This window comes from Chelmon rostratus, chromosome 10 (assembly GCF_017976325.1).
Source record: "Chelmon rostratus isolate fCheRos1 chromosome 10, fCheRos1.pri, whole genome shotgun sequence".
NCBI classification, from domain to species: Eukaryota; Metazoa; Chordata; class Actinopteri; order Chaetodontiformes; family Chaetodontidae; genus Chelmon; species Chelmon rostratus.
This window is the reverse complement of record NC_055667.1, coordinates 18,275,375-18,300,022: the sequence shown is the minus strand read 5'-3', so window position 1 is coordinate 18,300,022 and position 24,648 is coordinate 18,275,375. Positions and strand designations below refer to the sequence as shown.

Below are 24,648 nucleotides of genomic sequence, written 5' to 3'. Positions count from 1 at the left end.
AGCTTCCTGTAAAGTTTTATTTTTGGATCTGTGTTCAAATACACTGAGGGCAACTTAAAACTGGGGTCAAATTCGTTGTACGTACACATACTTGGCTAATAACGTCAATTCTTAAATTAACTAAACCGATTCAAGTTAGCTACAAAGCTACAGTATTATTAGATTATATGTGCATTCAACGAATTGGAAAGATGAGGAGGGAAAAAGAAGAAGTTTTGTACAGAAAAATAAATGAATAAATCAAATGCAAGTCTGTGATTGTGCATATGGATAGTTATGAGGGTTACGATCACTCTGCAGACAGGATACATAAAATGTGGACTTCAATTTAAGGAGTTATGTTTATGTCCACATAAATTTATATCAATAAGGGTGGACTGAACAGAAACACTCTCTGTATAGTGCAATATGATTCAGCAGCACCGTATACTAACATCCTACAAAATGTTCAGGAAGTTGAATCAACACCTCTCTAAAACAGTTTCATCAAAAACTAAACATTATAACATTCATGAAGGACGGCAGGATGGATGAATTAGAGTGCATTAGTTTTAGCTGGGTGTATCTCATGAACTGGAGTATATCTGTGGTTAAGGGGGATCTTAATAGTAATAATATGCATAAAAAATCATATTGCAATTATTTCTGACAGATACTGCTATGTTTCACAATTTTAGTGGGAACTGTAATTTTTGCTTATTATTTTCACTCAAAAAACATATATATAAAAATGAAGTGATCTTTGCTGGGGTCTGTACCAAACATGCATGCTCCCTCATTGCTCAGCCCTAACATTAAATCTTTATATGAAAACATCACCTTATGTGAATAGAGAAAAGGTGTGGCTAAATACAGGGGTGAAAAGAAGCATAAATTAACCTTTTCCAAACTTTTATCACCTAATTTAAGTTATAGCGTAGCTTAAATAAAGTTGTCAAGCTAGGGCCTCCAGGAAGTAGTGTTAAAAATTCAGAGCTCAAAAATCAGTTCAAAAAATATTGACTGACTTGTTGCCAACAACACGATCAAAGCTAGCTAAAGCTAGCTAAATTTACTTTCTTTCTGCACTTTACGTCAAAAATTTGTTGATATCTGCTGCAGGTGAAGCTACTAAATCTCAATTAAACAACAACAATGTCTTCAAATTAATGTTACTTACAGCTTTTAGCTAGTCGTAATTCTGGTGTGTGATTTTTCAGAGCAGTAGCTTGTGAGCGCAGACCACTTTCCACATGGATGGTACGTTGTTTTTGTTTAATTGCGGCCGTGGAACACCTGCATCGCCCTCCGCACATCGTTATTTCAATTCTAAACTGTGACAGGGCAGAAATTAACGAACGTGACACTCCGCGATGAAAATTAGTTCCCGCACATGACAAGGTCAAACTCGATGTATTTTGCCCCCTAGCGGTGAAGGAGGGTGGAGCCTTGTCACCAATTATCAGTGATGTCATACTAGCTCTTCATATAGACATTTCTTGCCACCTCTAAACCATATAAAAAAAAGTATTTTGAGTGAAAAAAAATGAAGACGTAATTTGCCTGTTATCTTAAACGAAACTTTATTTCACTGAATGGTCTTTGACACTTTCCTATTTCTTACATGTATAGTGAAACTAGAATGGTTTTAAGATACATAAACACAAAGCTAGAATTACACCAACCATTGTTTATCTCCATTTCGTCATTGCTTTTTAGAGCTATTCTAAATTTTCACAACCACGTGTGTGCACTGGGTAATAGACTGTTACAGAAGCAAATTTTAGCCATAAGACTTGTCAGTAAAAACAAAGCAAGTAGATACCTGATATACAGACAGGCTTCGTTCCACATTCACTAACTGCATTTTCATCAAGCATAATAATAAACTGACATGACTTTTTTTTCAACATAAGATTATTTCAATTCATTGGAGCATTGTCAGAATAAACAGACTGTCAGCTATAATGTGGAATGGTGTCTTCAACTACAATATGTGGAATGTAGTGGTGATACATGGTATTGTGACACTGAGCTTCTTTCCAAAGTGATGGAATGGGCTTCCCCAAATTGCACCTTCAAAATAGACCTGATTTTTGAGGCGATCATTCACACTAGCTATCTTTAAAAGCATAGGGATGTACCAGGGTAAAAACTGAGGTCAAGATTTAGCTATTTAAGTTTGTCTGGGCTAACTCGTTTTCTTTAAAATATCTTAAAACAACAAGCAGATGCTGCCACCTTAATGAAAACCAAGGCTGCAAGAGAAAGCCAGGCAGAGATTTTTTTTTTTTTTTTTTTTTTTTTGGTAGGGGAAAAAAACGCCTTAAAAGGAATACTTTGCAAGCAGGATCGATACAGTGTGGTAAGACATTTTCAATTAACATCAATAAAAGGTTACTTTAGGTTTTACATACAGATGATAGTCAATCTTGCAAAATACATGGAACCACATTTACGCACATACAACTTCCATTGTACTGAGATCAAGCAGCACCTGAACAGTGAGTAAAACTACAATGACAACTCATACTTAGTTTTAAAAAAATAAAAGAAGAAAAAAAAAAGAACTGCCTTTCCAAAAGCCTAATGTGGAATGTCTGATGACTCAACAAATCTAACATGACAATTTAAGGGGTCCAGTAAAACTTTTGAAACTGTGAATTTGTGAACATGATCAAGGAGCATTACACCAAGACGTCAGTGTCACAATACAGCCTGCCTCCTTTCTGTATGAGCCCACAGCAGAATTGCAGTTTGTTGAATACAGGATTGTACGTGTCTGGAAGTTCAAACACAAAACTGTTTTGGGTTGTGAAGCTAATGGAACGCCTACCATCACAGTGTTTGGTGGAAATCAACTGCCAGTTAAATTACCATACAATAAAGCCTGCAAATATCATGAGGAATCACAAATAAGAAAGTAACAAAAAAAAAAGGGATGAAAAATGCACAACAAACTAGCTGGGACAAAGGGATTTGGAAGGACGATTAGAATTCACAACACCCCCCTCCCCCCCAGACCATACACACAATCTTTCACTTCCTTTCACACTTGCTCACTCACTACACACAGACATACACACAAAGCCGACAAAAACAACAGCAACATGGACTCACTAATCAATACAACATGTTTCCACAAAGTGACTGAATCTGCTAACTGAAAATTACCCTGTCACCTCACAGTGAACTGAGAGGGGTAAACTAGTTGGTCAGGAGCAATTCAGGCTGCTTGTCATACAGAAGAGGGAGGAGCTGATGGAGTGGAGGGGGATGTATATAAGCTGTCTGTGTTTAAGATAAGAGTGTAGGTGGATAACAGTGCAATTCCATTAGTTTTCCCCGTCTCCGGTCTCTCCCTCATCTGCCTGGTTTTCTGATGTCCACAGCTGGGAACATAGAAAAAAATAATGTTATGATTTGCTATGAATAATACATCAGGAGCAATCAAAAGCAAAAACAGCATGGGGCTTAAAACTCACAGTCAGGTTGTCCCTTAGTAGTTGCATGATCAGGGTGCTGTCTTTGTAAGAATCCTCGTTCAAAGTGTCAAGTTCAGCAATGGCTTCATCAAATGCCTGAAACACAACGATTCAACTCGTTATTTAAACTTGAATAATCAAGCAGCATCCTCTAAACACTGTTTGGCAGTAACAAAGCAAAACTAAAGTTTCTTTGAACTGGTCAGCACTGAAAAAAATAAATGCTCAAATTTTCCTTACAATGTATGTAAATACTTATATGCACCCAAGATTTCTGGCTATTTTTGATGTTTATAGACTTCAAATTTTAAATAATATAATTAACATCTAAAAATATTTCAAAAATATGTCTTAAAGCTTCAGGTCATACCGTCTTAGCCAGGCTGCAGGCCTGGTCCGGGTTGTTGAGGATTTCATAGTAGAAGACTGAGAAGTTGAGGGCCAGGCCAAGCCGGATAGGGTGTGTTGGCTGCATCTCACCCTTGCTAATGTCAAAAGCTTGCTGGTACGCCTGCTGGGAGTTTTCCACTGTATCTTTGGGCAAAAACAGATAAACAAAAAAATATTACCAACACTATTTCTAATACATTTTAAAGCAGTATTAATTTATTTGTTTAGCCACTTGGGGGCAGCAGAACAAGCAAAAGACATGCTGCATTTTCACCATATATTTGAAATGGCAGATGTATTGGCAAACAGTTGACCATTACATGCTGAACAGACACGGTTCAAGACTAGCAAGAATTACGAGACATGTTTGTGTCTGCCTCACTAATGTAAGCCCAATATTCACTCTCCTTCTGGCTCTGTTTTAGCCTTTGCTAAGTTCTGTGGGAAGTATCTTGCTCTTTAGAAGTGAAAAGTTCCACTGTGTTCACCAGCTAAGGGACAACTTTAGTAGTAGTAATTTAGTAAAGGGCAGGTGGTCTGCCATCTGTATATCAGAAGTGGAAAGAAAGACAAAAAAGGTGCTGAAAGATGCTACACAGAACTGAGGGGAATTGTAGAGTTGGGTGATGCACTGTATGGGCTTGTCACTTTCAGCAACACTTTCTTATTACAAATAGTTATTTGACCCACTGTTGACATAAAAAAAATTTCATTATTAATGCAGTTTTAAGCACATTAAAATTTATTAAATTACTTTATAAATCCCCTTGGGGGAAATTCATATTTATATTACATTACAGCATAAAACCATAATGTAAATCGTGTCCTCACTTACCCTTCTTAGCATCCCCAGATGCAACCTCAGACAGGTATCTATAATAGTCGCCTTTCATTTTCAGATAGAACACCTTGCTTTCAGCAGCAGTTGCGTTGGTAATGAGAAAGTTGTCCAGTAGCCCCTGTAAACAATAGTTGAGTTTGTCAATATTGAGATAATCAAACTAAATTTCACACAGGCACTGTGTTCATAAGGGTATGAGTTTGTACGGTTTTTAAGCACCAAAGAAAGAAGAGAGACCCTTACAAGCACATCTTGGCAGATTTCCTGCAACTCATTTTCAATCTTCTCCCGGTATTCACGTGCCATCTGCTGTTTTTTGTCATTGCCCTCAGTCTTCTGCTCAATGCTGGAGATTACACGCCAGGATGAGCGGCGTGCGCCTACCACATTCTTGTAGGCAACAGAGAGAAGGTTGCGCTCCTCATTTGACAGCTCCACACCTTGCTCTGTCACCGACTTCATGGCTGCAGCCATGTCATCATAGCGCTCAGCCTGCTCAGCAAGCTTGGCTTTCTGTACCAGGTCGTTCTTATCCATTTTCTAGACTGAGGGACAAGAAAGTATAGCATTAGAGGTAGTTATGAGTAACTGACTTTAACAAAAATAAAAATATGTTTAACAATAGTCATAACATTATCCATTCACTTCATGGTCATAACAATGATATAAACTATTCGCTACATATTGATTTTATTTCGCTTCATTTCAGTGAGCAAACCACTGGATTCAAAGTGAACAAGGCATTGCGAACAGGGCCCCTTGGCAAGTGGGTCAACCATACACATCACTGGCTAAGGTTAGCTGCTAGGTAGTTGATAGCGCTCTCCAATCTTGTCTTTATCATTTTGACAAAATAGAACTGAATCCACTTCGTCAACAGTCTAAGCAACTGCCACAAAGTACAATTTCGTGGACAGAGATGTTTTACTGGCTTGTTTAATGTTGTTTCAACCGATTCTTGCTAAATCAGCGGAAGCCTTCCCGGGTCAGGTTTAATGCCCTCCCCTAATGTTGCGAGCAACGCTAGCGCGATGATACATTTCGCTAACTGATGTTAATGTTCGCTTGTTAAATTTGACCAATCCATTACATCTTTTGTTTTGTTACTATATACGTTGGCGCTCTAACTCGATTAGATAACGGCACGGCTGCTAATCTGTCGTATTCACGATATTGCAACGCGAGCGGAGCCAGCGACCGTCATCTATCTAATGTACTATTGCTAACGGTCTAACGGTAACGTTCGTTAGCTAGGCCACCAAAAGCAATGACTGGCTTTCGATTGAAAACCACATTTAGGTCATTGGCAATCGACATTCGACATTTTTATAATCAACAAAAAACAAAATCTTAGGTATTGCTTTAGAATTTAATTCATTTTCAGGAGCTGTACCACGGCCCGCCCTGGCCGACGAGCCGACCAGCCTGTCAGAACAAAGTGTCATGGAATCCGACCGTCCGTTAGCTCGCTGGCTAGCATTAGCCGTACCGTTATCTCGCATTAGCCAGCGAGCTAAACGCCTAGTCTTTCAGAAACCCAGCTAGCTTGCTCCGTTAGCTTGATGGATTCTCAACAGGATTCAACCGGACACGATGAAACAGCCATTCTAACATTGAGCTACGAATGAAAATCTAGTATTACAGTGCGCTACTGATTATTACACGATTATTACACTTACAATATTGGCGACTTTTAATCCTGCTTTTTTTCTCTCTCTGGACGATTCAGCCTCCGTCCTCCGTCTCGCTCAGCGTTCAGGGCAGTACCACTTCCGCTACACTGGCACTTGTGTTTCCTCTTTTTTTTTTTTTACCACACATCTGCCTTACGTAATGCGGCCACTGCTCATATGCTAAATACAATAATGAATACAGCCAAACTTAAAATTAGGCTTACCAAAAACACGCTTCGTATGTATGCTTGCATCACTTCTTCATAATCTAGCGGTTTACAAAAGGACCATGCCACCATTTTCACAGCAGGCTATGTTCGGATTTAGATGATTAACGTTTCATGAGGATTCTTCAAACTTGATTGAAGCAGTTCTTATTATTGTAGCCATTGATTCTTGATTCAATGGCTTCCTGTTTATTTACTCAGAGAATATTAACAGCATGCCGACGTTTTTAAAAGATGGGGCACAACAGTAGTGGACAACCCACTTCTGCTCTTTAACATTAGAGCTGTCTGCACCATTTAAAAGCATTACATAATAAACAATTGAGGCAGGAAATTGGGAGACTAATATTGGTCTTCACTTAATGAGTACATGTCATCAGTAAGTGTCATACTTACATGTGTTTGAAAGCTCCTTTTGCTTTCCACCCTGTACAGCAAGGTCAAAGGTCAAGGTCAGTGGCAGAGTGGCACCTCTGGAACTAGCAGGGCATCAGGGTTTTGCTAAAGGACATTTTAGCAGTCCAGATGTTTGTCACTGCACGGGTTTGAACCTGATACTCCTGCTGATAAGTGGTTTCTGTTATCAATACATTTTGCCGTACAATCAATAGTAAAATAGTAAAGTAGAAAAAACTACCTTGTCCATCTGTCTTTTTTATTATTAGTATTATTTTCTGATTAATCACTTAGTTTTTTTAATGTTAGAATGTAATTAAATTTTCCCAGGACCTAAAGAGGCATCTTCAACAGTCCAAAACCCAAAGATATCACTTTTTTCACTGTGTGTAATGCTTACAGTCATGGTACACTTTATTTTTTACACGCTGTCATTTGCTGTAGATGTTCTTTTTTGTGCAATACTTTTCATTGCTACTGTTTGCTATTTTATTATGTATAGTTTGTTCTTTATAGTCTTATTTCACAATTTTTCACTTATTTCACTGTGTGTAATGCTGCTGCTGCACTGCAATTTCCCAGCTTGGGATAAATAAAGTCTATCTATCTATCTATCTATCTATCTATCTATCTATCTATCTATCTATCTATCTATCTATCCATCCATCCATCCAACCATCCATCCATCCATCCATCCATCCAACCAGTGGTGTTTGACAGTTTTGCACAATAAAGGAGTAACAATTCCTAGTGACCATTCATTTCCTGTCAATCAATTAACCGACCAATCGCATGTATATTATCCAGGTGGGAAGATTGGACACATCACATATAACGCTGTTAATACATATGTATTACAGTACCTGTTTTCAATTCTGATTCAAGACACAAAGCCACATCATCTCCTGGAAAACTGCACTACTGTTGAGGACATCTCGTAAATGTCCAGCTGCTTGAATGCCAAACTTTTCATCACATTATTCATTATAATTCAGAAAAGGGAAAGGGCTGCACACGTTCTCAAAATACACCATCATCCTCAAAGATGGCTGCTCCTTCAGAAATAGCAACATTTAATAGGGGAACAGCCCTCTCCTAAAGACACAGAGGGAATTCGCTGCTGTTATTAAGTTGGTATTTGAGCTGAAGTATTAAGTTAAAAAACTGACATATTCAAAATGCTTTTCTCTCTGCAATTCAGTGCTTGCTTTGGCAATATATTTTAGAAATCACTCAATTTTTCCCCCATGAATTACTGGAACCCAGACCACTCTATTTTTCCAGGAACATTCTTTTGTCACTCAAAGTAAAAATTTAAAAGCATCGTTCGTTAGGTTTACTTAATGACTTGCCTATAACCAATATTCTAATCGGCACTCAATGCTCCATATTTTCAGCTCATCATCTGCACTTTCCCTAAAACTGCAGTGCATCTATATAGTCTTTAGAATCATCCTGACCACTGAGAGCAACATACACACAGCACATATTGAGTTAAAGTTAGTTTCCTTTTCTTACTCAGCAGTATACTGGCAGCTTAATAAAACTGGATGGAAAATTTTTCTGCTCACATGTACCTCAGATCCCAGCCTTGCAGACAGTACTCTGCTCTCTCACCAGCAACACACGATGATGCAATTACGGACTTTAATTTTGACGTCTGTTATGCTCCCATGGATACTGTCTTCTGCGGCAAAAGATGAATACATGGAAGTAAGAAAACCAAAGGTAAAAATATCTTTTGGGGGTTTATACAGTGTGTAAATGAGCGGGTGGAAGAAATGCATAATAGTCTTGAGTTGGGAGGGAAAGTATAGCTATTAAGATTTTTTTCTTTTTTTACAGAAAGACATTGTAAACTTTCCAGACTATGCTACCCCTCAAGACCGGGACACTGACCCAGCAGTAGCTCCTAAAGCCGATGGTGAGGTTTATTTTAACAGACAGTTTTCAACAACTGTTTCAGAGGCTATTATGCAACACGTGCTGAGGCATTTTTCCACGTTTTTGTGAATGTCGCTAAAACACATATTATGTAATAATGAGGCTGATCAAGTGTCCTCATCTAAACTGTGTGTAGCGCATTTTAAACTGCACAGTCGCATCCCAAAGACAAACAAGGAAAAAATTTAAATGTCTTTCTATAAAAACAAGGTGATGAAACAACACTGTGATCTTTTCAGAGCTGCCGACATGTCTGCTGTGCGTTTGCCTGAGTGGATCGGTTTACTGTGAGGAGGTGTCCCCTGAAATGTCGACTGTGCCCGCACTGCCAAAGGAAACCGCATATCTCTATGCACGTTTCAACAAAATCACAAAAATAAGCAACAGAGACTTTGCAGACATGGGTAAATAAAAGTCAGTATAATGGTCAACTATAATGAATAATAACTATAAAGAATGCTGTCTTCAAGCTCTCCCTCTGCTTTTTTTTTATAAACAGCCACATTAAGAAGAATTGACCTAAGTGGGAATCTCATCGCTGAGATAGACGATGGAGCTTTTTCAAAGCTTCCCAATCTCGAGGAGCTCATTCTTGCAGAAAACAGACTAACTAAACTTCCCATTCTTCCCACCACACTAGTATCATTGAATGCAAATTTCAACAAGCTTAGAACCCAGGGTGTGAAGGCAACTGCTTTTAAAGTAAGTTGGCAAGCAAGACAGTCGATCTCATTTTAAATGTTGCAGATGTTATGTACTTTGCATGTTTTTAGATGTTTGATACAACAGGCAGCCTAATTCTAAATAGTGTTTTTTTGTTGTTGTTGTTGCAGAAACTTACAAGACTGGCATATCTTTACCTCGGAAACAATGAACTGACAGCAGTGCCCCAACTTCCAGAGTCACTTCATGTTGTGCACCTGCATGTGAGTTCATCTGTAATTCACCGCAATCATAACAATTAATCAGAGAAGCTCCGTAGAAGCAATCAGATTTCTGTCTGCTGAGCCAGTGGTACAGGGCTACACGACAGGCCAATTTTGTGTCCTTAGATTGGTCTCCTGTGTCTGTTCCGTAGAACAACAAGATCTTATCAATAACAGATGAGACGTTCTGCAAAGGAAACACCAGCTACTACATCCGGACCAACATGGACGAGGTGAGACTGGATGGGAACCCCGTCATGCTGTCCAAGCACCCTAACAGCTTCATCTGTCTGCACTCCCTCCCTATCGGATGGTACAACTGAGATACCAAAAGCATGCACTTGTCAGAGATAAACCTTGGAGGGGAAGTATTGTGTAAAATGAAGGATGCAGATACACAGCTAATACAAATAACATTTGCAAAATATAGTTATTACATTACATTTTATATTCTCAAATTCACTGTATATTTCAGGCCTCTTATAGAAATCGTACAATTACATTTTGTGTCTTATCAAATGCTATCCACCAGTATTAAACACACCTGTGCAAAATCATCCAAGATGTCCAAACACAAAGAACCTTTGTATTTTTTTCTTTTGTAACAATTTGGCTGAGACTGTTTTGTCTTGGCAGATGTTTTTAACATTCCACATCAACGTAGACTCTGTAAAATCAATATAAGGCCAGTGTTGAGATTTTTTCACTGGATTTCACACCAGTAATATTATTACTGCTCATGTTTCTTAAACTGAATACCATATTAACAATAAATCCTGCATGCTGGAAGTGATTTTTCCATCAGCCTTTCACTCTCGACTCCTTAATAACATTCATGACTGTGATACAGATGTTGTAACTCAGTAACATGCTATGACGTCCATTCCAGCCTGTTGGAAACAAGGAAGGGAGTAGGAGTCCAAGAATTTGTCCTTAGACGACACAAGTGAAGTCCACAGTAAATCCAACCATCGTTCACTTGGCTGCAGGCTCACTGTGAACTATCAAACCATCTGTTATGTTCTGCTGGTACTCGCGTTCTGACTTTTTCCTTCGGTAGACATCATCTGGAAAAACAAAAACAAGATTAAGAGACTGAGAAGAGACGGTTGTAATATAGGCAGTTTTGATGGTGGACTACTGAGACTACACTGTGAATGGTTGATGCTTGCCACCTATGTCTTATTAACAATATAGTTTTTTTTTCCATGGCAGACAGCTGTCACAGCTGGGAAAGCACAGGTGAAATTAATACATTAATGATGACTGCATTCCATTTAGGTGAGACAGTTCCAAGATGCTGGCTCACTGGCATGGCTTTCTGGGACACTTAATGGAAGTGAGCCGTCTTTAATGAAATAATTAGTTTCACTTAGTTCCTGTAAAAAGGCCTATAGGTTATTCTGCATATTTTTCTGCAAAGTTAGAAAAAGTAAAGAACGTGACTGTAAAAAATATGTAACAAGAAAAGTAATGACAAGCTAATGAAAGAAACTAGGAGTGGGAGTCTGTTCTCTGTAGAGGAAAACATTTTTCTGTATCCCTACATGGCCTCAGATTACTACACAGGACAAAATATGCAGGGCAGCTTTTCTATTTTTTTTTTAACACAAAAGGATTTTCATCCTTTTAGTTCTCCTGATATGGCACATTTGAACACAACACGAACGAGGGGATGTGGGTTCAGTGAGAGTAGAAACACATTAGGGTTCTGTCTAGTCCTAAAGGTACGTATACTTGAGTGTTTTCTTCTACTCAGTACTTGGACTCCACTACATTTGAGTTTGTAATATTACATATGAAGAATGTGATCAGTTTATAAAGTATGAAGCACTTATACTACTAAACTACTAAGCAGTACAAAAGGTACTACAACATTTATACATATATATATCATTTATCAGACAAAAAAAACATTACAACATAACAATTACCTACTCAGACATTTTTCAGTATTTTCTGACATTTTATAGGCTAAATGCTTATCAACTCAAATAATATTAAAATATTAATTAACTATAATATTAACTATTAAAATTGCTTCACTTTATCATATACATGATAATAAAACATGTTGAAAAGGTTCATTGTACATAATTTATATTCAATACATTATGTACATTAAGTGCACACCTTTGCGATTTTGAATGCAGGAATATTCTGATATTGTGGTATTGCTACAGAATCTGAGCATTTCTTCCACCACTGGTGATATGTATCTTAATTGTATCTCATAATATGGTCGCCCCATTATCTTGATGTACAGCATGCTGTCATTTCCCTATGTTAAAATATCATCACTTATACAGAGGTACTGAGTCAAAAATACTGTGCTATGCTATTAATTTGAAGGCAAACGAGGGTGTTGTGTCCCACATCTCTATACAATTACAGTCCAAACAGCATGTCCACTGCATCGTGGTAACTCAATGCAAGTTACTGACACATTTAACATGACAATTATAATATTAAGTAAAGCAGCCTGCCAGACAGCAAGTACTTTATACAATCTAGTAAGCCAGAATGTACTACTGTAAATCGGACAAAAAACTGATTTGATTTTGAAAGTTTTGGTCTATTGTTAGTTTTCATTCCCGTTAACAAATATTCAAGAGTTAACCTACATACGTAGGCTACAGGGGTAACAGGCTAACAGAGGTCCCCGTCATGCTAACATCCGCTAACAGCTAATATGAATACCATCTTAAACCAAAGCTTTACTAAAGGGAAACCAATTCGTCATTTTAAACTCACAAAAAGTCTCTCTTCCTATCCTCACGTTGATCATGATCCACTCCATGACGCCTCCGATGCAAAAAAAGACAGGAAGGAACCTGTATGTCCCTAGAACACGTTTACCCGGGACAAGGTCCAGAAAGTAGCTCAGATTTGTACTCTTACGGAGCATCCTGACTAACACAAATACTTAAATCGTGTGTCGACAAACAGTCCGCAGTGCGGCAGGGAAACTCTTGCCGTAAGCTGTTTAGTATGGACCTTTACATGTCCTTTACAAACATTATGGAAGCGATGGACGTGTGAAAGTGCGCTCGTTTTGTTGCCTGGTACCCAGCAAATGAGCGGAGTCGACTGGAATCTACAGGAGCCTATGGCAGCTCTGATGCTGGAATTTAAAACGAACGCACCAAACATGACTCGTCACATCCGGTTGTGTTCCGTGTGTGTTCCGTGGATAAAATGAGAGAATTAATATTAAACAGCCAATTTAAGGTTTAAGTCACACAATGTTAATAACTGCTTTTTTCTACACACATTCGTGAAATAATAACTTTTTAAAAGTTGGATATATATATATATATATATATATACTATTTTTTTTCAAATAAATGATTTCTAGAGTCAGCCTAGTGCTTAAGTAACATAACAGACACAAAATAGATGTGTTTAAATGAGACAAAAATTGTGGGCGTGATGCTGTCACATGTTGGTCACGTGTTGTCTGCCTTAAAGGGTTTAGAACAAATAAATGACCATTGCTTCAGTACTGACAGTGAAAATAGTCTTTATGGTCTGTATTGAATGTCTTAAACCTTTGGGCCAACAGTAGTTTATCATGTAATTGCTGTGCAGAAAATAACCGGGCAATGCCACTTTGGTTTAACGATACGGGGTTAGGCAGTCTAACTCTGTATTGTTTAGTCTGGTTTCTTAAATTGACTAATCTATAGACATTTCAGCGTGTTCCCAGTATTCTAGAGCATTTTCTATTGGAATTTAATAAATATTGTAAAAATAGGTCACTTGATGGAAATCAAATGATCCCACAGGGTTGGACTGGCATACAAAACAAAAATAAAAAATAAGTTTGTGTCAAATATAGTTTAACATGGGTCAAATTTCATTCCCACTTATTTTCAACCAATGAATGATGAGAACTGCAACTACTGAAACATGTGTTTCAAACATCAAACACTTGTTCATTGCATTCAATTTACTCAGGCAAATTAGTTTTCAGACAGACAGATGCAATTGTGCTTTGCAACAGGAAATGAGTGAAAGCATAAAGTCCAGCTGGAAGCTTGGCATACATAATGTCTACATCTCTGCCAGAAAACATGTTATAGTATAAAACATGTTTTCTGGCAGAAACTTTGCTCAAATACTGATGGTGGATTTCTGATACAATTTTTCACATGCGCCTTCTGCTCACTTAAAATTGGACCTGTAGTGCAAATTTTAATTGACTTAATGTGAAAAGTTCAACCATAAAAAAATAATGACTGACAAATACACAAATGGGTTTATTTTGGCTGGGATGACCAAACACATCACTTTTGATATGAGCTCTAAAGTGTAACAGTATGACATAATACCACAAAGCGCACACAGCAAATACGTATACATACACAAGACACTGGGACACATGCAACAACAACTTGGGTCTTAAGAAATAGTACCGTACAAGGAGATTATAGAGAACTAGGAGACTAATTTTGAGACTACTGTAAACTTACCATTAAGAAATTGGGCTAATCATAATTTATTATTATTATTAAACAAAAATGTAACCTCTTGACGGTTTGGGTTCAAAAAAAGTTATCTGTTCTGTGTCTCTAGTCCAAAACATGACCAAGACAGCTTGTGTATGGGGTACAAACCTTTTCAATCCATCTTTTCCCCTCAAATCGTGACATGAATTTACATTAATACATGTTAGATTTGATACTGTATGTAGGCGTAAAGTCTAAAATCATGGCTATCTGTTCACAGTCACTTTATTACTGACTTCAGAATAAACAGATGCAGGTTTTGGAACCACATTAAATCACAATTATTCTTATAAAAATCAATGTACCCATATTTTTTAGCATCATTTGGTTATAATGTAGTGCCCAACATGAATAAAATCATTGCTATAGAGTCTTTCTGCTTCATAACGAATGCTGTTTTTCTTTTGTAGACCTTTACCTCAGCAAAGCATACATTTTTCAAGAAATGTTAAATATGCAGTGGTAGCACAGATAAGAAAGTGTTATAATAAGATAACACTCTTGCAATTTGAACAGGTGAATTAATCAAGAATTTACATTTTCATTGTTTTTATGCTATCTGTCTGGACTTGTGCACTGCAACACGCTGGACGTCTGGACTTGTGCACTGTACCACGAATGAGGGGGAAAAAATCGTTGTTGGTGATACATTACTGAAAAAGGGCTCAGTTTTGTTCTTTTCTATTATTATTTGTGTAAAATGAGGACAAATCAAACAGCAGTGTCACCTACAACACCTGTGCTACTCAGTCTTCAACTTTGTGAGCCGGTCTGCAGAAAGTCCAGTGATGTTCCACCGTGTTCTCGTTTGCACGCTCACTCATGTGATGTACACGCGTGTTGCGGATGGTGAAGCCTTGTTTCATTATGTAGTCCATGAGGTGAACCCTTAGGGACACCTCTTGATGGTAGTCACACGGTCCAAAGGTGAAGGACACCTGACAGTCTCTGGTGTCCATCATGTGCTTGTTCCACTTGGTGAAGTTGTTGGAAATACCTTCCAGCAGGCCGTGAACCTTTGTAGTAATGGTTAGCTGTGTGATGATGACAGCAACAGGGTTTGAATATTTTGACAGTTTCCGGGTGCTAGAGAGCTCCACAACCTGTTCGAAGATGTCAGGAGGGTACAGTGGCTTGGGATCATTAAGGCACTGGATCAGAGGTTCGATCTGGTAGAAGTCTGCCTCTTTCCTTAGGAGGTCTGTCTCTGTGAAGTCCACGGGGAGGGTAAGTTCAGATGTCCGCAGGAAGTTCAGGATGTACCGGAAAAGCGTTCCATCTCGATCGATGAAATAATTCCCCTGGGAATCGCGAGTTGTGGGGAAATCTCCTCGGAACATGGCACCCAGCATGGAGTCTGGGTATCGCTGCAGGGTGGATAAACTGGTGGTGTACAGGTGGCCTCCCACGTTCAAGGTAACAGGAGTGGTCATCTAGGACAAAAATGCACAAAGAGGAGGATTAGAAGCACATGTGTTTGTAACGTTCAGGTAAGCTGCAGCTGTAGGTGACAACAAGAACTGTGTGAAATTAAGCACACGTAGCTAAAATAAATTGCATTTTATAGTTTGTGGTGCCATGCTGTTGAATTTTAATGCATTACAGTGATAGGCTTTCTGATTTCTAAAATTGTTTCCAATACTTTTGTCCACCCCAGTCATAAGAATGAGGGTACACTAAATGTTCGAAACACATCTTAGTAAATACAATACAATTCAACAGAATCACAAACTGCAGCCTCCAAAATTATCTAAATGTTGAGTCAACACATCCCTTAAACAGTTTACACAAAAACACAACACCATCATCTTCATTAAGGCACGATTTACTGCAGGGGTGTTGTGCTAGACTGCAACAATAAATTTCAGCCAACATTTTTTTCATCAGAAACAAGCATCTCACATTGCTCATATATCTAGTCTAACTTCCATCCATCTCTTACCCTATGGCCCCAGTCTCCATTATCCATTTGTAGAACAATACCCACTTGGTCAGAACCAAAATAGAGAGGGAACAGATATGGTTTTGGCTGACTTGACTTTCACCTGTGAAAAAAAGTGTTGCATTACAACAAGCTGTAACACAGTTGTGCAGAATATGAGGGACATAATCATAGACTCAGTTAGGGCTGCAACTAACAAGGAGCTACACTGTCAGGTAATCTGTCAATAATTTTCTTGATTGATTAGTTGTTTGGTCTATAAAATGCCTTCCCCAAAGCCCAAGATGATGTCCTAAAATGTTTTGTTTTGTCCACAACCCAACGATATTCATTTTACTGTCACAGAGGAGTAAAGAAACCAGAAAATCTCAACAATTAGGAAGCAGGAATCAGATGACTGACTTTTTTTCTTAAAAAGTACTCTGATTAATCCATAATAAGAATGGTTGGTGATTAATTTAAAAGATGACAACTAATCAGTTACTTGATGCAGCTCCTGACTCCGTCAAATCATATAGTTCATCTCTGCCTGTGTGTGTTGGATTACATGAGTAATGTTATGCCCGGGAGCCTGTTTACTCAAAAGGCACTGCTTGCTTTGTGGATTAAAAGTGGATTAAAAGTGTGTGAACAGTATATACTTTCCTTTCAGAACTTTTAAGTGCGCTAGCTGTTTTTCACTCAACAATAATTTCAGTTTAGTAGCTGTTTGGGAGCTTTGGATCATATTGCACCATCAGAAGACTGAATTAAAATGTTGAACCTTAAGCCAAAAGGGCTGCAAAGTGCTCAGAAAACAAGGGATTCTGAACATTCTGCATTTCAGTAACGACTGGCAAACTCGATCTGATAATGTGATATGATCAAAAGCTCCGGACAGCTACATTTTGATAACGACTGTTTCCGAGGTCAAGAATGAACGTAGCACCTCATGTGTCTGCATTATTCAGGACTCAGGAGCAGAGGTGATTCATCACCATAAACCATAATGTCACTTGAGCGAATTGAAAGCGAAACTTCGCGTTCCTTAATGAACATAAACCCATAAATTTAGATTTTTGTATGCTACCCACTTATACGGCAACAGTGCGACTTAACTAACGTTAATGACGTGGTGAATGCTAGGGAAGCCGGCTAACGTTTATGTTTGCTGAATACAAGCAGTTGGTGTTGAAAGTACCCATTCAACCTTTTTTCACTCTCTCTGCTATGACAATGAAAGAAGCCGGCTAACGAGACGATATCGCAAGTAACAATCATGCAGTTATAACAGTTACTGTGTGAAGTTGGATGCACTGAGATATGCGGCGTTACATACAAAGCGAGTACCATACTGGAAATGTAGCCTGCTAGCTAATTGCTAGCTAGGGAGCTAACATAGCTAGCAGTCCGCGAGCCATTGACGCTAGCCGATGTTACTACTGAGGTTAGCGCCGGGATCTTAATTCGCCTGTCTGGAAGTGACACAGACGTTAAAACAAAGCCTTACCAGCTCGCCTCTTTCTGCCTACTTCTCTTTTTTTGTCCAAACACAGCGTTCTGCGCTCGGCATTTAACGGTTCAGCCAGACAGTCAGTGATGTTTGCCGCTGGTCGGACTGAGCAGCTGTGTTCGGCTCCAGGCTGCAGCAAAACTGCGCACACAAGGAGGGTGAAGGAGGGGAGGAGGTCCTGCTGCAACCACAGGCACCTCTGCATGAATACACTCACACATTTGAACGCAGCCACACACAGATAAATGCACGGAGCTTTTACTGTCATCATTTAAATTGCAATTGAAATGCGATTTATTTTAACATGTAAAGAAATGCTGGAGCACTATAAACCTTGCTTAGTGTCTTACTGTAAAATTTTGAGGCTTGGATATCAGTATACATATGCATGTCACGTACAAGGGACATGTGAAGCATTGCAGTGCAAAGTGATGATTAATAGCGTTTGAACTCAGGAAGATTTCTTTGTGCCACCTCTGGCGTCTTGCTGCAAGATGATGAACTCCAGGATGAGTCTGGCTGTCCGACAAGGCCTCTCCATCACCACAGAGTGTCCACAGTTCTCCAGCAGGTCCACCCTGCATCCAGGTAGTACCTCTGCAATGACTGTAGCTCCTGAGACGTCCACCACCTGTACAAATACAGGACAGCTGAGAGGTCACCCTCAGGTTACAGTTGATGGGGAAGTTTTAGGATTAATTTAGAAGCAAAAGCTGCAGATAATCTCTTCTGTATTTTTATAGATTTTGCTGGATCACTGTATTAGTAGAACACCATACATTACCTGGTCTTGTTTGCCCCATATCACTTGTAAAGGTGCAGTGATCAGATGTAAGTGCTCCTGCAAGGCGTATCTCGACTTCTCACCAACAATCTCCATAAACACTAATAAAAAAGACACATAGTTACTGTTAGGTCACATGGACTATACTGTGCTGTATACTGTTAAATGTTTCACACCAAAGTGAACTAACCTTCTTGGTAAAATATGTTATGAGGCTGCCGAACATCTACCAATCCTTGAAGAATCTAAACAAAGCGAACATGTTTAAACATGGCTGCTTTCAACAAAAGTAATGAGGTGAATATTATTCTGTGACTTTTTCTGCGTGCACACAAAGTGAAAGCCTCAGTGCGTTTATTTTCAAGTGTGGACCTGACCTGCTGAGGGATTCTAAAGCGAACATGAGAACAAAGTCTGAACATGTCTTCCATCTCCTCGGGTGTTGTAGGGATCAGCGGGATGTTTAATGTGTAATTGCTGTGCTCCAGGTCCTGCAGATGATTGTCAAATTTGGTCTCACACGGGTGTCTTATACCTGCAGGATAAAATTTGTGTTTTCTGATTAGACACTGATGATGTACAGTCACATTTTGTTTGGAACCATAAATGCTGGTAATCAAATGAAATGTCAGAAACAGCAAATGATTGTGGGCGTGAAAATGACTGCACCGCAAATGTTTGAATGCATTTGGTTTTAAAGGGGCACTTCAGCTATTCAGTATTGCACGTTCATAATGTTGGGAGACTTGAAAGAGGAAATTTTAAAAAAGGACACAATCGAAGAAGCAGAGGCAGAGATATCCAGATGTTTAATGATGATCATGCAACTCAATAGCGTCTTAACTACTTAGAGGAGGTTGTATTTTTTAGGTAATTTAGCAGTACTCTTCCACACCTCAAACACAACAAGAGGCAATATTTAACTAGTAACTACGAAAAAAAAAACAATGCTACTGAGCAGGGAAACTGTGATCTTAAAAAAAAAAACACACAGCTAATGGAAATGACGGACCTCATTATACTCTCTTCCCATTGGCTCACAGACTCCAGACCTGAGGGAGTTGGACCATCTTGGATAAATGTCCACATCTTTCATATTCCACCTTGTTTGTAACAGTATCTGTTAAAAAATTTGGAGACCCCCAGCTAAGTCCAGATGGCATCACTATGACATCATCAAAGTTATTTTCTCTAACTTTGAAAAGCTCCCTCCAGAGCCACAGAAGACATGAGAGGGTGTCTCTAAAGTGAAAATGTTACCCTAACCTTGACCCAAGTCCTCACCCTAAAATTGAATGATTTACATTATGGGGACTTGCGTTCTGACCCTATAAGGAAGGCGAGTCCCCGCAATGTGACTGCGTTAACAGATTTATGTCCCCACAACATGAGTAATGCATGGCCGCACACACACACACACACACACAGTGACTGACCGTCTGGACAAATGAGCGTCATGCTACAGATCTCTGAGGGGTAGCAGGCTGCATAAACCCCGGCTACATTTCCTCCCATGGAGGTTCCAACCAGATGGAAAGGCTTCCTGTTTAAGCGAATGGTTTCCACAAACTGAGAAGACCGAGGGACAAAAACAGATTTTCAGTGGAATGACTTCGGTGCCTGACAAATACATCTATATGATCAATCGCTCTCTCTTCAGTGTACCTGACGGATCCTTCTGACCTGCCCCTGAATGGAATAATCCTCGGTGTTGGTGCGTGTTGTTCCCTCATGGCCAGGCATGTCCACACACACAATGTGCAGATGTTTTGGTAAATACTAGAACAGTAGAGGAGAGAAAGTACACCTTAAAACCATTATTGTATGCACTAAAACCAAGAAATTTGCCAAGTCAAGCCAATAAAACTGAACACCTACCTAGTTGTGAAATTTCATGTTAAAATTTAACTGCCATAGAATTTGTGAACCCTTAAAAAAGCAACCAAAGGAAAAATAATAATAATAAACTTGAAATCAGGTTTTCTAAATTACCTGGAAATGTCAAAGATGGAAATTCAAACCACATAAAGTCCAAAAATAAATAAATAAATAAGTCTGTTTTTTCGAGTAACCTATTTTTTCATGGTTTTGTTTAGTGTTGCAGATCTCTGACCTTGACCACACTGAGCCACGTGTCTTTGTGAGCAGAGAAGCCGTGCAGCATCAAAATGGAAGGTCTCATCCCAGGCTTTCCTCTGTAGGCGTAACAGAAGCGATAGCCGCCGCAGTCTGCGTAGCGCACCTGCAGGCCCAGAGTCCTCCTCCAGTACCTGAAGAGGAGCAGGTATGTCTGAGCTCATGCACACAGACATGACGCCACTGGAATTCAAATTTGAGCCACCTGATAATGGGCTTAGACGCAAATTTTTATGAGCATGTGTTGCCAACGCTGCCATTTTCTGCTTGGACACATTCAGGGTTTCAGACTGAGGCATATTTGGGGTTTTTGGCCACATAAAAATGTACTTGATATGCATGTTGATATGCATATGCACACATTTGTCAAGTCAATTTTAATGCAACACTCATGATGATGTCCATGACTACAGTAAAAGAGGTATTGATGGCTGAAATTCCTCCTCTCCAAACTGGCTGCAAACAGATTCACTATTAAAGCATTTTCAATCAAACTCCCTCCAAAGAGATGTCTTTATGTGGCCATCCATGTTATCCATATGTGGCCAGTGTGTACAGGAGGAACAATTCAAGTGACTTACAGTGCTTTCAGTGCAGATAAGGGCATGTGAGTATTGTTTTAAGACACCCTGTGCAGCCAAACATTGTTGTACTTGGTAATTTATTGTAACGTATTTGTGGCAGAATGATCATTTCAGGCCCATCTCTGGCATTCACATCATTTATAAACATGTAAAGTGACAGGAGGAGAACGCAGTTATCAGCCTTACCAGTAATACACTTTAATAAGTGCGGAGGGCCAGAGAAGGACAGAAGCTACAAAGGCCAGGATGGGGATAGCCAGTGTTCCCCCCGCAATGATAAACAGGTTTACCACATCTAGATCGGCTGCCATGGCTCACCTATAGGAACACATGAATGTACATTACACACACGCAGTATCTCATGAGCATGTCAGGGGAGGGGTAAAGACAGGATCTAGCATCCATACGGTGTTTTGTGGAGATAATAAATTACTCATTAATGTAACATATCGAACATCCTGCCACGCCACAACACGCCGTTTAAAAAAATGTACAAACTTACTTTTCAGATGAGTTTTATCCCCCTCGTTTCTTTTGTCACAGGCAGACACATGTGACCGCTGGTTCACCTGTGAGTCTGTTGATCAGGTAGCAGATGCTTTAGTTTATCTGCAGGTATTGTGTATGTGTTGAAAGCAGAAACAGGCAACTTATCTGTCTGAAAGTTGAAATACAAAAACATGTCCCTGTGGAGTGCAGTTGGTCCCGGCAGATTATCTTTGCCCTGGATAAACTCATTGATTATTAGTCATCATTGGGGAAACCGGGCCACTACATTATTCGGTCAATCCTTTAAAGTGAACGCACAGGCCAGACTTTGCTTCTGACTGAGTCCAGGTCAAAACTCTCAGCAATAAACAATACACAGCATTCTGTATATCACAATAGCTGCAATAAAGAAATAGTACGTGAAAGTACATTTTGTGCTACAATGAAGGATAAGAACTGTGAATTACACAAAATATCTACAGCAGCCTGTAACACCATAAAAAGCTATAGTGAATAGAATAAATCTACAATGAAGAAACTGTGTGTAACAACTGATCATTGACCAACTGCAGTGGAAACAAAGTATAGAAACATGCCTCTTTTCAGTTATATATAATTAAAGCATATGAACACCTGCCCAGCAGCAATGATCCACACATTCATACCCGAAAAGAGGTTTATGCCAAGAACACCTGGCCTGATCTTGTTTGTATGCGTTGTGGGTTCACAAAAGGATGAAAATCAGATTACAGTGGCAAGATTGCGTTCTTTTCATCAGTGTAATTTCACAGCTAGTTGAGATTAACATAGTAAATGCGTGATATTTCTGTAACAGTGTTCCTCACAGCACATGTCCACAAGCTTTATTTCAGTTCATGTTGATAAAGCTGGTTTTCAGGCCTCGGCTGCTGCTGGATATCTGTTGTGGCTTCTGAGTATGAATCTCAAACTTAATGTTGAATAATTAACAGGACAAATTTGGTCTTTTCCTGCCACTGAAGACAGTTTTGGGTTCTTAATGTAAATGTGAGATGTATAAAGATTGATAAGGAGCTCATTTTGTTTTACTATGAATTATTACTGCGTAAGACATAATTCTGCAACAATGCTGCATCACGGCATAGAAGACCCATCTTATGTTTAGGTTATTTCCAGAACTGACTGGGTGTCTGCTCCAGGTTCTGTAACAGAGCAAGAAGAAACACCAGTCGTGCTCTAGAGACATTACTGATGAGAAGAACTTCAGAGAGGCTAAAATTTAAGAATGAACATTCTTCATTTATATGTCTATGTCTGCCAAATGAATCAGTGTAGAAATATACATGTAGTTCTAAATTAAAAGGCACTATTTTACGGTGCCTTTGAGTCCTAAACTTACCACTGGGTGTCATAATAGAGGCAGACTGTGGAGTGTCTCCAGTTTGCAGTGTGCAGTGAGGATCTGATGGCTTTGTGCACAGGCCACTGGGTGTCATGACATCCACAGAGGATGAAGCATCATCAGCTCCGCTTCAGTTGACAGTGAAGCTTTGAGGGATTTGCATGCAGACTTCTGATCTAGCTGAGGACTCCAGATTTTGACCTCTGTCTCTAACACTTTTCCTTGACTGAAGGCAGGAAACAGAAGTGATGAACCCTCAGAGCCTCACCGTGAACATACTGCCCCCCAGAGGTGATACTGACATGATAGATCCCAGGATGTTTTGTACATCAAAATGCCTTAAAATTATGTTATTTAAAGGTCCATAGCAGATGTGCTGGCCTATTTATTTAATACATATAGCTAATTATACATAAAAACATGTAGTGCATCACAACTGTGAATAGATTAGTTATATTAAGTTATATTTCCTGACTAAGGAGGGAAATGTTGGTATAGAAAGATTCAATTAGATGTACAAAATTATAATCCTCAAGAGTAAACCCCAACAAGAGTAACTGACCCATCTCCATATTTTTCAATTCAAGCTCAAATTTTCTAAAGCACCATAGAATACTTCTTGTTTTTTGGGATTTAGCTAATCAATAACTGTTGATACAGACTGTCGGTATATTAACATTTGTTATGTCTGCTAAAAAGCAATTCACTGTGTTATCATTTGGAAAAATTGTTTATTATCTGCACATAGAATCTCGCATACCATGTGAAAAAGACTTTAATCAGTATCGATGAAAATTAGAGCTAATATGAAGCCCAAGATTACACAGTGAAAGTACCATACCAGCTGCCATTCTGCTGCATCTCTGGTCCACTACAGATGACCTACATACAAAGTAGAGCAGAACAAATGGACACGGCAACTCTGCAGAGAGGCTCGCCATGCGTGGGAATGATTCTCACATTAGGGTTTATATAGGACGAAGAGGCTGTCCTCAGTCTGCTAGCGTACACAGTGTGTTCCCCAGGTTGTCCGAGCTACGGCCTCACATCACATTAACCACATCGTTCTGGTCGTCACATTGTAGGCAGAGAGGCGTCACTGACACAACAAAGCCTGCAGGACGGATATGTAAGAGCCAATGTAGCACAGCAACAAGAAAAAAAAAAAAAGAGGATCAGATGCGTCATGATGGGCGACTCATCCACAGAGTCAGTGATTTCCTCTGGAGCTACGACCTGACAGACATGGCAAAGCGTGAAAATTAAGAAACAGACATCCTGTTGAGAAATAAACTGCATCCTCTTCCATAGGCCTGCCATCAGTGTGGTCAGCCTGCTTAGAGGGCATAGCTGCTCCAAGTGCTTAACCCTATAATCTTCCAGCAGATGTGAAGGCACCCGCAATCTGTAGTCACATTAACTCACATCATCAAACACGGATCAGCCAGTAGTCTAAGCAGTATGGAGC

The 24,648-nt window shown here is 39.3% G+C and overlaps 5 protein-coding genes across 5 annotated transcripts; 1 reads left to right on the top strand and 4 right to left on the bottom strand.

Moving 5' to 3' along the window:
* Positions 1-1,545: 1,545 nt before the first annotated feature.
* On the bottom strand, positions 1,546-6,472 carry LOC121612544 (14-3-3 protein beta/alpha-1). The gene is made up of 6 exons (XM_041945496.1): positions 6,375-6,472; positions 4,939-5,240; positions 4,690-4,813; positions 3,835-3,998; positions 3,465-3,560; positions 1,546-3,371 (listed from the first exon to the last, which is right to left on the bottom strand). The coding sequence occupies exons 2-6, from the start codon at positions 5,230-5,232 to the stop codon at positions 3,315-3,317; spliced, it is 735 nt and encodes a 244-aa protein (XP_041801430.1). The 5' UTR covers positions 5,233-5,240; positions 6,375-6,472; the 3' UTR covers positions 1,546-3,314.
* Positions 6,473-7,080: 608 nt separating this feature from the next.
* Positions 7,081-12,915, bottom strand: LOC121612802 (small integral membrane protein 4). The gene is made up of 3 exons (XM_041945913.1): positions 12,616-12,915; positions 8,563-10,928; positions 7,081-7,158 (listed from the first exon to the last, which is right to left on the bottom strand). Exons 1-2 carry the CDS (start codon positions 12,767-12,769, stop codon positions 10,837-10,839), a joined length of 246 nt encoding a protein of 81 aa, XP_041801847.1. The 5' UTR covers positions 12,770-12,915; the 3' UTR covers positions 7,081-7,158; positions 8,563-10,836.
* On the top strand, positions 8,575-10,660 carry ognb (osteoglycin, paralog b). The gene is made up of 6 exons (XM_041945911.1): positions 8,575-8,719; positions 8,837-8,915; positions 9,175-9,339; positions 9,435-9,637; positions 9,769-9,861; positions 10,014-10,660. The coding sequence occupies exons 1-6, from the start codon at positions 8,621-8,623 to the stop codon at positions 10,182-10,184; spliced, it is 810 nt and encodes a 269-aa protein (XP_041801845.1). The 5' UTR covers positions 8,575-8,620; the 3' UTR covers positions 10,185-10,660.
* Positions 12,916-14,108: 1,193 nt separating the features above from the next.
* Positions 14,109-18,002, bottom strand: kctd6b (potassium channel tetramerization domain containing 6b). Its single transcript, XM_041945738.1, has 3 exons — positions 17,804-18,002; positions 16,315-16,417; positions 14,109-15,805 (listed from the first exon to the last, which is right to left on the bottom strand). The coding sequence occupies exons 2-3, from the start codon at positions 16,339-16,341 to the stop codon at positions 15,119-15,121; spliced, it is 714 nt and encodes a 237-aa protein (XP_041801672.1). The 5' UTR covers positions 16,342-16,417; positions 17,804-18,002; the 3' UTR covers positions 14,109-15,118.
* Positions 18,003-18,163: 161 nt separating this feature from the next.
* On the bottom strand, positions 18,164-21,621 carry abhd6b (abhydrolase domain containing 6, acylglycerol lipase b). The gene is made up of 8 exons (XM_041944900.1): positions 21,497-21,621; positions 20,704-20,860; positions 20,256-20,369; positions 20,027-20,159; positions 18,968-19,125; positions 18,781-18,835; positions 18,591-18,691; positions 18,164-18,437 (listed from the first exon to the last, which is right to left on the bottom strand). Exons 1-8 carry the CDS (start codon positions 21,619-21,621, stop codon positions 18,258-18,260), a joined length of 1,023 nt encoding a protein of 340 aa, XP_041800834.1. The 3' UTR covers positions 18,164-18,257.
* Between the last annotated feature and the right edge of the window lie 3,027 nt (positions 21,622-24,648).

Excerpts from the sequence above, each read along its gene's own strand:
- LOC121612544 (XM_041945496.1), bottom strand. The coding sequence starts at position 5,232 with ATGGATAAGAACGACCTGGTACAGAAAGCCAAGCTTGCTGAGCAGGCT. Across the intron at positions 4,814-4,938 it reads AAATCTGCCAAGATGTGCTT|GGGCTACTGGACAACTTTCT; the intron begins GTAAGGGTCTCT and ends TATTGTTTACAG. Across the intron at positions 3,561-3,834 it reads CCTGCAGCCTGGCTAAGACG|GCATTTGATGAAGCCATTGC; the intron begins GTATGACCTGAA and ends GTTGTGTTTCAG.
- kctd6b (XM_041945738.1), bottom strand. The coding sequence starts at position 16,341 with ATGGATAATGGAGACTGGGGCCATAGG. Across the intron at positions 15,806-16,314 it reads ATGGAGACTGGGGCCATAGG|ATGACCACTCCTGTTACCTT; the intron begins GTAAGAGATGGA and ends TTTTTGTCCTAG.
- LOC121612802 (XM_041945913.1), bottom strand. The coding sequence starts at position 12,769 with ATGCTCCGTAAGAGTACAAATCTGAGCTACTTTCTGGACCTTGTCCCG. Across the intron at positions 10,929-12,615 it reads GATAGGAAGAGAGACTTTTT|ATGATGTCTACCGAAGGAAA; the intron begins GTGAGTTTAAAA and ends TTGTTTTTCCAG.
- abhd6b (XM_041944900.1), bottom strand. The coding sequence starts at position 21,621 with ATGGCAGCCGATCTAGATGTGGTAAACCTGTTTATCATTGCGGGGGGA. Across the intron at positions 18,692-18,780 it reads TAACATATTTTACCAAGAAG|TGTTTATGGAGATTGTTGGT; the intron begins GTTAGTTCACTT and ends CTTTTTTATTAG. Across the intron at positions 18,438-18,590 it reads TATGGGGCAAACAAGACCAG|GTGGTGGACGTCTCAGGAGC; the intron begins GTAATGTATGGT and ends GTATTTGTACAG.
- ognb (XM_041945911.1), top strand. The coding sequence starts at position 8,621 with ATGATGCAATTACGGACTTTAATTTTGACGTCTGTTATGCTCCCATGG. Across the intron at positions 8,916-9,174 it reads AGTAGCTCCTAAAGCCGATG|AGCTGCCGACATGTCTGCTG; the intron begins GTGAGGTTTATT and ends TGATCTTTTCAG. Across the intron at positions 9,862-10,013 it reads TTCATGTTGTGCACCTGCAT|AACAACAAGATCTTATCAAT; the intron begins GTGAGTTCATCT and ends TCTGTTCCGTAG.